A 17,492-nucleotide genomic window follows, 5' to 3' on the forward strand; every position below is an offset into this window, starting at 1 on the left:
CGTGGCTTACTTATGCAAATTCCTTTACTGACCTAATTAAATATGGCACATTTGGCAACACTCGTCTGCACTTTACTTCTTGAAGTTGTACAGTTGCATCTACATGAGCTGGTCAGTGAAATGTTAAACCTCAGCACTGCAGGGACCTCCGACTGGCCTCATCACATCATCGTACGAAGCCCTAACTCTGCTGCAGACAATATGATGGTATGATGTAAAGTTAAGACTTCAAGCATAAGCTTTTTTTAAAACAAGTAAATAATGAAGCACTGTAGGCGCCTGAGGGATCAGGGTGTTAACGGGCTTATATCCAGTAATCAGACGCATGCGGTGAGATGTGAACAGCTAAAGCAATCATAAACATCTCCAGTGCGGGTTGGCTCTGATAATCCAGCCGTATGAAGCGATCATGCCTTTTGATGATAATCTTGCTGAATAATTTTTCTTTGCACTAAATTAGCTATGGCAAAGTACTGATTTAAAAAATATCCTGTTACCACACTTTGAACCACAGTTCAGTGAGAGATTTTGGAATGAAACCACAGCACACATAGTCCAGCTAAGATTTAAAGACTCTGAAGTTATGATCGTGAGCTGGTGAGCAGTTATGCTGCCTTAACATGATGTGACACATAAGAAAAAAGAAAGAAAGAAAAAATATATAAGAATGTTACCGTAAAACCATGCTAAACATTTTACTATGAAATGAACATATGCAAGAAAAGTATATTTATGGACAATAACTGTAGTTTTATAGATTTTTGGAAGAAACTATTTTAAAAAAGTAATAATGTTAATAATAAAATCACCATATAATTGATGGTGGAAATCTCTGTTATAATTATATAGATAATCCTCTATAACACAATACATTTTACAGTAAAAAATGTCACCTTACACAATTAAAAACAATAAAAAAGAGAAGACACAGAAGGTCTTGCATCAGTGTTGTTATTGTTAACTAAAACTCTTAAAAAGATTTTGTAATAAAGTAAAAAAAATAAAATAAAAATAAGACATAAAAATAAGATTGAAAAAACTTTGTTTGCTTTGTTAGCTAGCCGAAGTACTAAATTACCAAAACTAAAATTGAAATAATAAAATATATATTTAAAACCTAATATAATGCAAAACAGCATAAAATTACTAAAATGTAAAGTAAAATTTAAAGGAAAACTAAAAATATAAAAGCTAATTTAAAATATGAATAAATATTGTAAATAGTATAGTATGAATAATAATAAATTAATACCAACCTGCATATTAAATCACATTTGATTATTTCATATTTAAATACTTTAAACAATATGGTACGCATATTTGAGTTGTTAAGTTAGCTTGGCATTCAAATCAGTTAATGTAAATGATATATCAGATAAACCCCAGCCGCCAGTTTTTAATGTAACTGTAACTGAATTTTGTGGAAGTGCACAACATTTTATAACAGTGTAATTTAGTTCAGAAAATGAAAAAAAAAAAATAACATGTATTTGGACTACAAATAAAATCAAGGGCCCTTGCATTGTACCTGTTGCTCTAAACAGCCTACATTCTGATTGGCTGGGATTTCCACAAAATTAAGAGAAAGAATTGCAGACACAGTTAAGAGAAAGTCTTTGTCTTGGGAGAATTCATTCTTTTAACATTTACAACCCAAGGATCCTTCATTTTTTTAACGGATGTCTCATAAAGCTTTTCCACTCGTTCTGTGTCTCCTAAGAAATGGTCTTTGTTTTCCTGTCACTACTGAAATAATCCATCTGATGTATCACTACAAGACATCTGCTATACACCTATCTGAAATTTAATGGCAACAAAAGGTATAACAGCTGGGCTTTGGGAATTTAGACTAGAGCAGGACGTGATGCATTACATGATTAAGTGATGATGACAGATCTAATATAACTCAGTTTATGATGCAGCTCTGTGCTTAGCTGAAAAAATAAAATAAAAAAATTAACTAGCAAGAACATCCAGTTTAGTCGGGATTAAACAAACTATACTTGATGAATAAAAGCATTACTTTCCCATGCAATTTTGACTCCGTTTATATAAATTTCATTTGAGGCCAGATGACATGCGTCTAGAAGGAATTCTTGTGAAATTTAAGTGGCGTTTGGAACCAAGTCCACATTCATCACTGTCACACTCACAGCCCAGTGGGATGACCAGGTCAAATCCATCCATCAGATGTGCACTGTGGCTCTGAGATCTATAAACTTGCACTGACAGAGTTATCATAGATGACAGCCCAGAAGGAACTGTTATTCTGAACTGAGAGGTATCATACGGATTTTCTAGTAAAAATAGAACCAAAAAAAATCTCTCTGTTATTAGTTACTGAGCAATAACAACAACTCTCTTTAGTTTAGATTGTTATCTTTATATGCATTTCTTCTTCTCCTCCTACTGCACATCTGAATGTCAAGAGGGATGTAAAGCAGTGTGGGGCTGTTCATAAATTGAGACATTTCTACTTTTAGAATGTGCTAGTTTTAAGAGGCTTATGGGTGCTGAAGATCTCGAGATACAGATATGTATAGTTTCTGTTCAAAATAAGGTTTGCATAGATGATGCCTGGCTATATTCACACAGCAGCAGCAGAATACGGTTGTCATTCTGTTTTCAGATGTCAAATATGGTCGCATTAACTCATTCAAACAGTCTTGATTAAATTAAAGTACTACTTTATAAAAATGTAGTATTATCACAGGATCATATATTCAAATTTACACTTGTAAAAGAAAAATTTAATTTGTATATACATAATATTTTCAGAGTATGTTTTACAAGAAAATATCCTTGCACTTCAAAATTTCACATTTAATTCAATGTGTTTCTGGCTGTTTCCTTGTAAATAATTGTGAAATCTACTGGCGATTTCTTTTTGAAAATTGTTTTACCACCAATTTTTTTTCAGTGTATATGAATATAGAAGATCTTTGATAGTTTTCTTTGATGATTTTTGATAGTTTACTTTAAATGGCCCCAAAGTGTGACAGGTTTTTAAGGTTTGAGTGTAAATGCTGAATGTAGTTTTTAAATTAACATGAGTTCATTAAAGCTTCATGCATAAAAAAATTACTGTAAAAAATCATAAATGTAAAATAAAAAAGCAGGAACATTAGGAATCAGCTATTTCTTAATCACAATATAAGCAGACTATCCTCATAACCAGTGTTATTTTATCAGTGATATAGCATTATAGATTTCATTAATATTTTGAATTCATTTTTCTTTTAAAATTTTCCATTTTAATTTTGATTAAAGCTTTAGTAATTTTGTTTTGATTGTTTGCAAATATGTTTTTAAATATGTCTAATATATATATATATATATATATATATATATATATATATATACATACATACATATATATACATACATATATATATACATATATATACACACATATATATATATATACATATATATACACACATATATATATATACATACATACATATATATACATACATATATATATACATACATACATACATACATATATATATATATATATATATATATATATATATATAGTTATTTTAGTAGCCTAAATCAAATTTCTAAAAATTAGAAATGTTGCCTCTGCAGCTAGCCAAAATAAAACAAAAGTAAAAGTTTTTTGTAGATTTTATAATTATTATTATTATTATTATTATTATTATTATTATATATTTTTTTTCTGTTAACATTTATTCTATTTTAGATTTAAAAAAAATAATGGTTTAAGTTTTAGTTTAATACAATAGCCCTGCTCATAACAGATTTTATGGGCACAATATCATTGTGCAACATGCATCTCAAGAGGTTCAGTTGCAGCTAATGGATTACCTGCACCGATCTGTCATGATGATGATGATGATGATGAGGAAGAAAAGGAACAGGACAATGAAAAGTACCATTAAGAGAAATCTGTCTCTGATGGATAAGTTTCTCAGTTGATTCTGGCTCAGTGTAACATTAGAGGAGAATCATGACACTGATCACACTCATGTTAGCTACTGAATGGCCAAAAATACCAAAAACCATCATACTGCAACAACACATAATAGAGTTGCCAAGGGTTTCAATAGGAAGCAAATTCACATACCCGACCACTTCAATCATGGATTCAGCATTATGAGGATGTCTTAACTTTCATATATAGAGCATGGAGTCATGTGTAATGTGTATCACCACTCATGCAAATTACTGACAATCTGCAGTACATGCAGCTGAACTGAACAGGTGAGACTGACAGAAAGGACATGCAAAAGATACAAACATTTATACCGTTTTTTACTATTACTATGTTTTCTATGACTAATTGCGAGCTTATGCAAATAAAACGAAATGCACTGAATGCAAAAAAACCAATTCTCAAAGTTACACTGACAGTCGTAAACTCACACCGGTGATTTCGACGTTTCCCTTTAAACATGGTCATTCTGTACGGCTCCAGTTTGACGGCTTGAGAATCCTGCTCGCGCGCGGGAAGAAGAGAAAGAACCACCGAACCTCAGCCGCGATTTCGCACAAAGATCTGTTTTTCCGAAGGTGAGGAAACGAGACTCACTGTCACAGCAGACGCTACCAATACCGGTCTCGAAAGGGGCGCTTTTCTATCTAGATCAGATACTGCTCCAACTACGGTGAAGGTTTGTTAATTAATATTTATGATCCAGTTGATAGGAATTGGACGTCAACTGCGTGACGTCAGCACTTAATGCTTAATATTCAAGATAAAAAATCTTTGTCATTGGAAGGTTACTACGGAACGTCAACACGTTCTCATTAATATTAATGAAGCCTTTGCTATGGTACAATTTGAGAAAAAAAATTAAATAGCTACTGCATAACTGATACAATTTCTGCAGTTTAACAGAAGTAGATTATATATCTGGATGTTGAAAGTAATAATGCCTGACGATTTTAAATTGGCTAGGTGCGTTTAGTTTAAAGTATAGTATCCAGGTATCGTTTGTATGCACTTATTTAAATATATAGACGTTAAAATAATACCTGCAGATTATTAACAACACACTAATAGCCTGTGGGTGACTCGTCCAAGAAATTATCTTTATCTATCTATCTATCTATCTATCTATCTATCTATCTATCTATCTATCTATCTATCTATCTATCTATCTATCTATCTATCTATCTATCTATCTATCTATCTATCTATCTATCATTTAGGCTATTTTAAAGAAGAAAAAAAGAAAAAAGAAAAACATAGAAAGTTATTTAAAAGATTAAAAAAAATATTCAAGATTGCACTAAAATATTAACTGGTAGTTGTATTTTGGCACCATATTCATTCACTCATTCATTCAATCAAAATTACATTTAAGTTGTCAAATAAATCCATTCATTCATTCATTCAATCATTAATTCATTCTTCTCAGTTTGGGGCTTTAAAATATCCTGAATCTTGAAAATTTTCCTGAATATTCTATATACTTCTTTCACGAGAACTTAAAACATTTTTTATTAATTTAAAATGTTTGTGTACAATTTGTATTTTAAAGTAAAAAAAAAAAAAGATATATATTTATATTACAGTTTTTCTCGATTGGTTTGGCTCATTTCTTGAAACAGAGATGACACTCAAAACCATAAGGTCATTTGGCCAAACAGTCTTACAGTTCTGCTCAACATTATAGCTCACTAGCAAAATCAAATATCTTTCCCCAAACTCTTCTTCCATGCTTCAAAAGCAGATTCCTTTCCCATATAAAAGGTCAGTACAGTCAAAATAGTACAGATCCTTCTCAATTGCCTTGGCACATGTGCATTCATTTAGTGCTTTTGTCAAAATAACCTGGATGGTTTAGCACAACACCATGGATCCCCTGCAAAAGCTCATATCTCTCCCAAAACAGTTTATCCAGGTGTCAAAACTAAATATCCTTCTCATATAAATAGTCAATGCCCCCAAAATGCATTATACCTTTGGCATTGTTTAAGCACTGCAAGTCAAAATGCTTAGACGTTTTGTCACTGAGGCACAGGTCTAGCAACAGAATACCACTATGAATAAAACTAAAAGATTTTACAGTAAAATCAGCCTCCAATAAACCACTCATACTCAAGGAAACTGTAAACATTTTTATTCGTACAAAGAAATGTTAACATTAGAGAACATACTGTGAAAAGAAAACATATACAGGATTCTGTAAATGTGAACAGTTATAAACAAACAAAAAAAAAATTCTAGCCTACCATACTGTAAATAAAGTTTCAGAACTATAGTACCGTAATATTTTCAGTGGTCGCCATTGTCACCCTCTCTTTCCTGGCCACCATCCTCATCCTCCTGGCCATCGACGCGCTGCTCTCTGTTAGGCCATAAATTCTCATCCACATCGCAACGGATATTTTCTCTTGCGATGCAGCGAGGGAAGAAACGGCGTGATTGTCTCAACCATCCCCTACATTGATCCCCTGTGATGTCCTCACATGCAGCATCCATTGCATGCAGCAGTGCCCTCTGGTCTTGAGCCTGATGCTCATACACCCTCCACCTCCAAGCTGAAAAAAACTCCTCAATTGGATTTAGGAAAGGAGAGTAAGGTGGAAGAAACTCCATTAGCATCCGGGGATGGGTGGTGAACCAGGTTCTGATGCGTGGGCCACGGTGGAAGTTCACATTATCCCACACAATGACATAATGTGGTAGCTGAGGTCCTTCTTCACCTCTCTCATTTTCCGGGATCAGATCAGTATAAAGGTGGTCCAAAAAATTGAGGAGCTTTTGTGTATTGTAGGGCCCTAAACTGGGAATGGGTGTGGCCACACCTCTTTCTGATATAGCGGCACACATTGTTATATTTGCTCCTCGCTGGCCTGGGACATCCACAGTGGCTCGGTGGCCAATGATGTTACGGCCACGCCTTCGACCTTTGGCCAGGTTGAAGCCAGCTTCATCAACGAACACTAGGATGTGAGAGGTTCGTTGCCTTCTAATGCCATTATTCTCTACAATAGAATAAAAATAAATCTAATCAGTCAAGTAGAGACAGATACTGCAGGGAGGATCTAAAGTACTGTAAAAAGAGGGAGTGAAAAACTGAAGACAATTTCTAGGCAAAATGCTCTAGTCACACAAAGCTGGATTCTGAAGGTAAAAAGGATAAAGCAAAACAAAAAAAAAAGTGGTATAACCATGTCTTACTGTAATAGTGTTACAATGATAGACAACCAGTAGTTGACTTACATGCACATACTGGTACCGCAGCTCTTTCACTCTGTCAGTTTCTCTCAAATGGTACCCTGTAAATCTGTTTCATGGTCATCTGATGTTTCTTCAATACCCGGTCTATTGTGGAGATGCTGATAGAGTTTATATTTTGGAACATTACATTGTCTAGAAGGATTGCATTACGAATCTGTCTCAGTGTGATGGCATTATTTGCAATGACCATGTTGCATATTTCTCGTTCTTGTTGTTCATTTAGAAGTTTTCTTCTACCACCCACTTGAGGCTGTCGTCCAATCCTAGACATACAAGTCAAAGGTCAACACTGTAAATTTGTTACAAAATGAGTTACCAATGTAATTGTACTGCTGTTTTATGGTACTAAAAGTGTGATGCACTGCACAGTGACTGGAATACTATTCACAGTATTTTCTCCATTTTTTTTTCTTTGTCATTTTTATAGTATCATTTAACATCACATGAAGATATTACAGTCCTCTAGGCCTACACACACACCAACACTGAATAGTTCAATAGAATAGTTCTGTACCTGTTTTCCCTGCGAAAGGTTTGGATGATGGAGGAGACTGTAGACCGAGGCACATTAGGCTGCACTCGGCGACCTGCCTCTGCCATTGTGAGGCGATGGTTTATAACGTGGTCAATAAGGGTGGCCCGGATTTCATCTGGGACATCATGGTGCCTCTGTGCTCCTCGGCCTCTTCCCCCTATTCCTCCACGCATTCTCACTCCTCCTCTTCCTCTTCTTCCTCCTCTTCCTCGAGCAGGAAGTTGCTGTTGTACTTGGCGAGGTGCTTCCATGTTCACACTGCAAATGAAACTGGCCCCGGGCCAAGCTCTGTCTATATACTTTTGGCAGCAGTCATAATCATAGACAACACCTGTCAGGTAACTAAACAAACTGTTTGCTTGGTCATCTGAGATGTGGGAAACTGCTCCTTCGTTAGTTCTAATTTCACCTGATTGATTGTCAAGTACTGTCATAAATTTATCAAATGTTCCAAGAAATTCTTTCATGGTATTATATCTTTGACTAATTTTGACAGTTGAACAGACAATTGTGCATATGATGACTTACACAATGAAACCATGCTGATATGTTTTGGAGAGAGTAACCATTTCACTGAAAAATCAACTAATCAGTTTAGATCAGCAAGATCTATTTATTTGGAAAATGTGCTAAATGTGGGCTCATTGTGCTAACTGTAGCTACTTGTACATAATCATTTGAAAAAAAGCACAGAGTCACTTGAGACATGTACTAAAGCATTTGCAATTTGATAAAACCAATGAAAAATTACATTCTGTTGTGAACAATTGCAAGGTGGTTTGGAGATTTGTCCATGTTATTTTGAGAATGTCATCTCGGTTTCAAGAAATGAGCCAAACCAATCGAGAAAAACTATAATATTACAAATATAAAAATATACTGCATTAAAGCAATTACTGCAGCCATAATTACACTTGCATTTCTCCAAAAAATTAATTTAAATAATTGAAATAATTAATACATAGTTTGAAGAAGTTTCAAAGAGTGTCTCATAATATGGAAGCATATTTGAATGCAATAATATTCAGCTATGTAATTGCCTATGTGGATGTTCAAGAGAGCGAAAAGGAACAATCCCTGACAAATATCTAACAAAATCTCTGATCTCTGATTAAATATCTCATCTGAGTTTTACAGAATAAGGAAAACAAAGCTATCAGCATCCAATTTCAGTACAAACTGGTATCACTCTCTCCTTACATTCAGGAAAATTAAATGTGATCCAAGCATTTCAATCTTAAATCCAAATGTAGTTTTTGTCCCAGAATTTGCATAGAGTTGCATAAATCCCTCAGGTTAGGTGCTGGGACAAAATGTGACGCAATCATGCCTGCTCTTCCCTAAAAACACCCCACAAGTTTCATCTCTGTGAACCATCTTGATTATATCATGACCATACATATTGTTATGTTTTCTGCTGCAAGGGACTGCGTTGTTAAGGAGACCGAGAAAGAAAAAGCTCAGTCCTATCCTTCTAATGTGATTTATTCAGTTAGCTGTCAGTGCATGGCTACCAGTGTGTGGGTTATGATGACCAAAATAGCATCAAAATATACTTTTCAAAATCTGACTGCAGTGAGAAAGATACCAGAACAATGCTGGCAATATCTGCATATCCTAGCTTACTTTAAACATCATCAATTACATACTTTTTATAAGGCGGGAGTTGATAATTTTATACAATGTTCAGACATATCTGTTTGTATATCTCATTTTATATGAACATTTTGTGGACAGCTGTTTATCTTTTAACAGAATTGAAAATAGCTGTGACTTAAAGGGATAGTTCACTCTCAAATTAAATTTTGATATGTTTTAGCTTACCTCAAGGACATCCAAGATGTAGGTTTCTTTGTTTCCTCGGTATTTCCCATTTTGATATTTTTAGGTCCAACCGTTCTTGTCTGTGACTCACATAATGGATGTCTATGGTCACCACCTCAAAGAGCATGCACAGAGGAGTCAAAATTAAACAATTCCCCATCATAAGTACACATTGATGACCTAAGACACAAAACGAGCGGTTTGTGTAAGAAAACGAACAGTATTTATATCTTTTTTACCTTTTGTACACAACCACGTCCAACTGATCTGAGTTCGCGAGTGCTTCCCGATGTGACGTGCGCGCGCGCTCTGGCTTTAGTCTGTGCAAGCGCGGAAAGCCCGGATGTGATGTCTCGCGCATGCACATCACTCATTGTTTACCACACGCTACGCTTTCAATCTGAACTGTCTGAAATATAATGCAGTAATTGTAATAAATTAATGTTTATAATGCACCCTATAATCGTTGCGTTTATAATAAAAATACAACACATTACTCACTCTATTGACAGCGTGCCATTGGGTCCCTCTGGCATTGGACGTCGCCTCCAGTTTATACGTGGCACACTAAACACAACGTGCAAAACGCTGCGTCTCAACAGCGGAGAAAAATCAGGATCTTCAGTCAGGCAGGCGTGTGATGCGATACTGTCAATGTCCTCATCGTCATCTTGTAGTTCGTGACAACATATGCTCTCCACTTCTGTTGGCATCTCACAACACTTGCTACACCACCAATTTTGAAGAGATCTCTGTCTCTGAGGCTTGAAGACGTGCTGCTGCAGCGGATCGCTCCTGAGTACTTGGTCTGTGTATTCTGTTTCAAATAAATATGGTTGTGAAAAAAATTCAACGTTGTCTATGGATATATTGAAATCGTCTTCCATTGCAATTTCCTGTTCATCTAAATATGTTTAGATCTTCACAGTGAAAGGTAATACTTCCGAAATCTGTGTAAACCATAGGCAGTAAGTGTAAACAATGAGTGATGTACACGCGCGAGAGAACGCTTCCGGCGCTGGGGATGGGGAATTGTTTAATTTTGACTCCTCTGTGCATGCTCTTTGAGGTGGTGACCATAGACATCCATTATGTGAGTCACAGACAAGAACGGTTGGACCTAAAATATCAAAATGGGAAATACTGAGGAAACAGAGAAACCTACATCTTGGATGTCCTTGAGGTAAGCTAAAACATACCAAAATTTAATATGAGAGTGAACTATCCCTTTAAAACAAGTGAAAATAAAGAGGGGTGAAAATGAATGCATGTCTGGGCAAGTAAATGTTATATCTTGAGAAATATCTTATTGCAACAAAGCGTTTTGGTGGTGTAATCTGCCTTCCATTATGTATATTAAGTGTTCACAATTACATATACATATACATGTGCAGACAATTGCTGTATTGTCCCAGTAGTAATTTGGAAACTCAACAGCTCCATCTTCTGGATAATGCAAAGCTGCTGCTCTTTTATTTTTATTTTAAGGTACTGTTCAATCCATGTGCATATATTAGATTGTATTTATGTATTTTAGTTAATTTCATAATTTACTTAGCAAATCATTTACATATAAAAGTTCCCTCATAAACCGTTTATTTAATGAACTTAAATGTTATTTATTTATTTTTTACCCCAGAACATCTCAGTTTGTAGCTTTTAAACTTTTCTTGTATATTATATAGATATATAGCTGATAATAGCCTCATAATGGGACAGAGAGTTCTATGTGCACAAAATCACATTATTACACTGAAATGCCATTTAAACAGTTGTTGGGGTCTGACTGATTTAATGGAGTGTCATATCGCTTGCAGAGTCAGTCATCGGACCACACAAACACACACAACAACACACTCAAATAACCCAACAAATAATGAAACTGGAAAATAGTGAAAGCATCAAGCATGGAATCTTGTTTGCTGAGAGAAAAAGGCGGCAGAGAACATTTTATTTCTCTTTAAGGGTCCTTCACGATAACCTACATTCTTTTCCACCCATGCTTCCTTCAAATAATAGAAATCATAATAAAAACAGTATTGTTCCCTATTGCTCAGCTCAGTGGAGCTGATATCCAGCATGATGGCACACAGTCCTGGATTAATGGAGTGTGCTTGATGGATGGGACATTGCAACACACTACAGTGAATGACAGTCTCACCACAACGCAGAAGGACTGATGTTATGCTAAAATCAAATCTATTCAAAATATATTCAAACTGCAGTGTGAGAATGTCTATTAAGTATATCTTGATGTTTATGAATTTGGATCTTTTGACAGAAGGCTCCGAGTATCTTAATGGACTGTCGGCAGATTAAAGTTAAAAGTTATTTGAGGAGATAGATGGTAGCATGTGACCTTTAAACACAAATCAACCATGACTGGAATATGACTGTGAAAAGGCCATGAGAGATAGAAACTGTAGGTGAAAGAAAAGAAAAATAAGTAGTAGAGAATGGGGAAATATTTACAGTATACTCCAATGTGTGTTTGTCGCATTGCATATTAGAATGACTTCTGAGGGATCATCAATTCAGTTTTGGAATAAATATTTCAAAATACATCAAATAGAAAACAGTTATTTTAAATCGTGATAATATTTCACAATATTACAGTTTTTACTGTATTTTAGATTAAATAAATGCAGTCTCGGTGAGCATAAGTTAAGACTTTTATTTGTATTTTATTATTATTATTGTTATTATTATTTTTTATTTTAAGACATTTTTATATGCAATTATTTAAAATATTAAAATGCATTATTTATAAAATATTTAATTTAATATATTATATAATTTATAAATGTATTAACACTTCTGTCCTACTGATACATTACCTGTATATTATATATATAATACAGAAATGAGAGTCAACATTGGGAATAATGGGAACTATGACGACAACAACACACACACACACACACACACACACACACACTGGTTCTCTTATCTTTATAGGGACATTTCGTAGAAATTGTACAAACTGTATTTTTGATCCCCTTACCCTAACCCTAGCCCTAAACCAATACATCACACAAAACTTTCTGCATTTCTTTCTTTAGATTTTAGATTTTCAAAACGTAATTCTGTATGATTTAAACGCTTGTTTCTTCACATGGATCAAAAATGTCCCTGCAAGGTCAAAATTTTTTGGTATTGCTATACTTGTCGGGACATTTGGTGCCCATAATGTAGGGAAAACCAAATACACACACACACACACACACACACACACACACACACACACACACATCATGAAAGCAATGCCACCAGTCTCTGTCATCCAAAAATAGGTTACATTTTCTTGCAAACTATAAAACTTTTTTCTCTTTTTATTTTGGGGTGAATTGTGACTCAGACTTGTTTTTGTGAGATTCAGGAAAAGATAAAGGCAACACTGTTCCACATGATTGAGTTTGGATTCTAATTTTGGCTTTATGTGTGAGCCGTAACACACTAGTCTGGTCTCGTCCTTATTATGAGCTGGTCTGGCGTCAGTGCACTTATGGACCCAAACTCTGGCTAATCTAATTCAGGTCTCTCTGCTGAGAACAGACAGATCTGAAGCCTGTCATAAATTCAGACGCGATCTTCCTCCTGCTGGGAAACGGGAAGGTGCTTATGGAGATAAGAGGGATTAGAGATGGTGGGAATGGTTTTACAGTCTTCATTCAGTAAATCAATCTCTGAGAAAACAGAGAGGTTTTATCCTTTTCTGATATCTATAAATCCAATTCATGTAGCAAGCTTAATATTAAGGTCACCATCAGACAGACAAATGAGATGTTACTTCACAGATTAAATATGTTAAAAGCCCTAGTTGGTGATCTGGATTGTCCGTTTCAAGAAAGACCAACCAACTTTGAGCTTCATCTTTAATTCCAATATCAACCACCGTGTGGCGCTCTAAGATCATTATAAATCAGCAATGCTGGTAAATGAGCATCAAATTCAAACCAGAAAACGTTTCAGATGTCTGACACACAATTTCACAAAGAAATTATCAGTTAATACGATCTGATTTAGTATTATTCATCCTATCTAGAGACTGAATTACATGTGACAGCAGAACTGGGAGATGAGAATGGGGAGGAATATGGATTCATTTTCTTGGCTGATATCATATGAAGTGCATAAATCCAGCAGGAGCTTATAATAATAATGTCACCATGAGATCAGGTCAAGGGTCAGTTTGTTTAACACTCCAGACCGGCGCTGCTTCAATAATGTAAAGTAAGGATGTAGAATAGAAATTTCATTTTACAGTGTAACCTCTTTTTTATTCACATGAAGGTCTTAATGGTTTTGTCCCCGAACACTCTGTAAGAATAATAGACTCTTCAATCCGCTATAATTTTGCTCAGGCGTTGCTCGGATTTTCATATCTGACTAGAATTAATGGAGTTCTTATTTATGAAACTCATTCTGAGAAATCTCACTTTTAAAATGTAAATAAATTAAATTTTAAAATATATTAAAATGTTAATGATATGTTACAAGTTTAACATTCTGTTTAAACTAAATAAATGTAGTTTTGGTCAGCATACTGTAAGAAACTTTAATAAAAACGTTCAAAAATAACTTTTTGAAAATAATTTTTTTAATGGATTTTAATATGCTAAATTATGAATACGTAGACAATTTTCACTTTAAAGCTCTTTATGCATTTGTTTCCATGCTAAACATTGATACTTCAAGATCAATCCGCTAGTGCAAAATTCTCAGTTTGCTCTTTATTGAATTTCAGTGTTGTCTAACCCAAATAATTACGATATTAAAGAGATCTAATTAGTGATTTCCCCTTCCTAGCCTCCAAATCACTAACTGCAGGTAAAGACTCCTGGATCAGCCTTGGGATAAGTGCTTTGCTCAGGGCCACTGCAGTGACAGGACAGCAATGGGATTTAAGGAACTCTGGGTCGCCCCTACTTGAGATTGCACCAGGAACCCGAGCCAAATCACACATTACTCTCTTTGACTCCTTCCTGCTATTGAGAGCCAGGGGAAGCTGGAGGTTGGATGAATCTCTTGGCATCTAATTGGCATTATACTGTATATTTGCAGTAAACTACCCTGGTCTCGTTTCCCTCTGGCTTCTCCTATATCCTCCCTCCTCCCCATTACTTTTCTTCTTTTAAATGGAACGTCTTTTGTACTTCCTTCAGGTATCAGCAGGAGAACAAATAGGTTTATGGCAGCTTCACGACAAACTTTGGTATAAACACTGTTGATGCAATACTGATGGCTGTCAAGGCCATGGCTGTCATGACAGTGAACTTCCTGCACTTTAAAATCAGTTTCATTTATTATTAGTAGAAGGAAAAATCCCTCTCGGATTCAAGAACATATGTCCGATTTTCTTCGACGTGACCTGTGAATGACCCGATTCCTCCGCAGGACTTACAGGGTGAGAGTCATTAGAGCCAGTGCACTGATTAAAGACCCATACGATCACTTCTGGTTGGTTTGTGAGTCAGTCTGTTCACCTAGAGATAGAGGTCAGGTGTCGTCACATCATGGAAACTAAGATGTTGTGTGTTTGAGTGTAAAGAGCAGATCCTTTTAAAAGGTTTTGCAGATTTCGTGTGCTCAGTGGCCTGGTGGACATCTCCGTTAAACCTCTGCATTTAGGATGTAAGTTCCCTCTCCTCACATGTAGAGGTTCCCATCGTGGTGCAAAAAGGAGAATAAGTGTGAGGAAGATTTGAGATTTGAGGTTTAAGATTAGAATGTGAGGGAAAGGATCAGAAATTTGTCAGACACAAGAAAACATAACTTTTTCTGAAAAAAAGAAGAAAAAAATTCATTCTGCTGCCGTTGTGTACATAATAATGACACAAACTTATATATTCATTCAGTATTGCACTTTGAAGTGTGTTTGACATGAGCTCTATCATTTTAATGGGTGTTTTTAAACTAGACTGACCTCCTGGATATACAGTACTGTATCTCCTCATGACAGATCCATCTTAAAGTAAAAACTGAAGCGTAATGTTACTGAAGCTGGACTTCAAGTATGAGAAACTGAGGCCTTAAACATTACACCCAGCAGTAATTAAAGACAAACTTTCATAAATGATCATTCTCAGCTCTTTTTCTTTGTCTCAGAAGCCTGATGGTAAAGTCAAAGTGATTCACTTTCCCATTTAATGTTCATGCATTGTCAGTAAAGATGGATAGATAGATAGATATATAGATAGATAGATAGATAGATAGATAGATAGATAGATAGATAGATAGATAGATAGATAGATAGATAGATATGATTCTTCAGAAATCAATATTAATGTTATTAATAATATTAATATTAAAAAATTATATTTTCATTGAAACTTTGACAGCACAAAACAACTGCATTTATTTGAAACAGGAATATTGTATGCATCCCTGCTGAATTGAAGTATTAAAAAATAAAATAAATTAAAATTAAAATTAACTCCTAGCTTGTGTATACACACACACACACACACACACACTCTCTCTCTCTCTCTCTCTCTCTCTCTGTATATATATATATATATATATATATATATATATATATATATATATATATATATATATATATATATATATATATATATATATATATATATATATATATAATAAAGAGAGTCCAATTTGATTACAAGTTGACTTTAAAATCAAACATTCATTAATATTACAATGAACCACATTCTATTCTTGTGTTGTTCATGGCTTTCAGAAATTAGGTTACACAAACTGTCCATGATGTCATCTGTTTAATTTGAACCAAAATACCAAAGAGTTTTCTTGGAAGCACAGTGTTTATTGTCAAACACACAAGAAAAGCGATTTCTCTTCCCATTTAAAGGCCTGTTTGTTTTGTTACCATATCTATGTGCAATTACGGTGAGTAGCATTTATTTATTTTTATTTTTTTTTGCAAATAACGTTGTTTTCCCTGCTGAATGTAAATATATAAGAACAAACTAACTCACAAAACAAAACTCACTAGTTGAGAACCTCACACTGTGTTCATCAGAAAGCAGAAAGACATCTCGATAGATTATCTTCATTTCTGATGATGTCAATGAGAATGGCTCTAAATAAAGCCCAGGCTGACTATGATTTCCACAGCATTTGAAATAGCCATCTGAATATACAAAGGTGGTCGCAATAAATAAATGCTGAAATGCTCTCCGCCTCAGGGCACCCTGTGAGGCTTATGCATAATCGTCAGTTGTGTTGAGATATGTCTGAATGCATGCCACCGATTGTGTCATAATAATGCCGGCTGTCGCCTATCTTACCTCTTTTCTTCTCTTACAGATATTATTATCAATTAATGAGCATGTTCTGTACAATTTCAAGCCCTGCCGTCGCAAGATAACAGCCACATTGTATCTGGCACAAACACATTTTATTATCTGGTCTCCGAACGGAGCGTTGGGAATGAAAACCTCACCTTTGACACACACTCATACACACACACTGATATTTACCGCATGGATTTTTTTGGCTCTGAGAAAACGCGGCCAGTCTCAGACGAGGGGGGAAAAAAGCACAGCTTTAAAACAAACAGAGGGCTCAAGCTGATTCATTTTAATAGAAATGAAAGGCCTCATGTCCAAAACAGGCCTCTGTGTACAAACTCACCATGTTTGTTTTCAGTAAACCGAATACTTAGGAATTCTGTTGTGTTCTTTCATCACAATATTTACAGGGCACAGGATAATGCAAACCGCAAACACACGCTAGATTCTTTTTACTGGAGTATGAGCCCCAGTAATATATCACTGTGCCCCAGTAAAATATTCTTGATAATTCTGTGTCAATGAAAATTACAGTATACTGACATGAGAATTATTCTCTCTGATAATATTTTTTTCATATTTATTTCATCAAGTCATGAGTATTTTCTTTCAGCTGTTTAGAATCGATCTTTTGATC

The 17,492-nt window shown here is 34.9% G+C and overlaps 1 protein-coding gene and 1 long non-coding RNA gene across 5 annotated transcripts in view; one reads left to right on the forward strand and one right to left on the reverse strand.

The window, feature by feature from the left end:
* LOC132124246 (uncharacterized) overlaps positions 1 to 17,492 on the forward strand; it is a 252,992-nt gene that overhangs the window by 186,520 nt on the left and 48,980 nt on the right. The gene's annotated exons all lie outside the window — the stretch shown is intronic.
* LOC132124244 (RNA-binding Raly-like protein) overlaps positions 1 to 17,492 on the reverse strand; it is a 129,031-nt gene that overhangs the window by 16,219 nt on the left and 95,320 nt on the right. Inside the window, exon 1 of one of the 4 annotated variants that reach the window (XM_059535182.1) lies at positions 4,396 to 4,625. The exons of the other annotated variants lie outside the window; for them this stretch is intronic. Within the exon in view, the coding sequence (XP_059391165.1) occupies positions 4,396 to 4,432 (37 nt within the window). The 5' untranslated portion in view covers positions 4,433 to 4,625. Of the gene's footprint in view, positions 1 to 4,395; positions 4,626 to 17,492 lie in introns of those variants that run through there. 4 annotated transcript variants of the gene reach the window in all.

The sequence above is a fragment of the Carassius carassius genome, chromosome 42 (genome assembly GCF_963082965.1).
Source record: "Carassius carassius chromosome 42, fCarCar2.1, whole genome shotgun sequence".
NCBI lineage: Eukaryota > Metazoa > Chordata > Actinopteri > Cypriniformes > Cyprinidae > Carassius > Carassius carassius.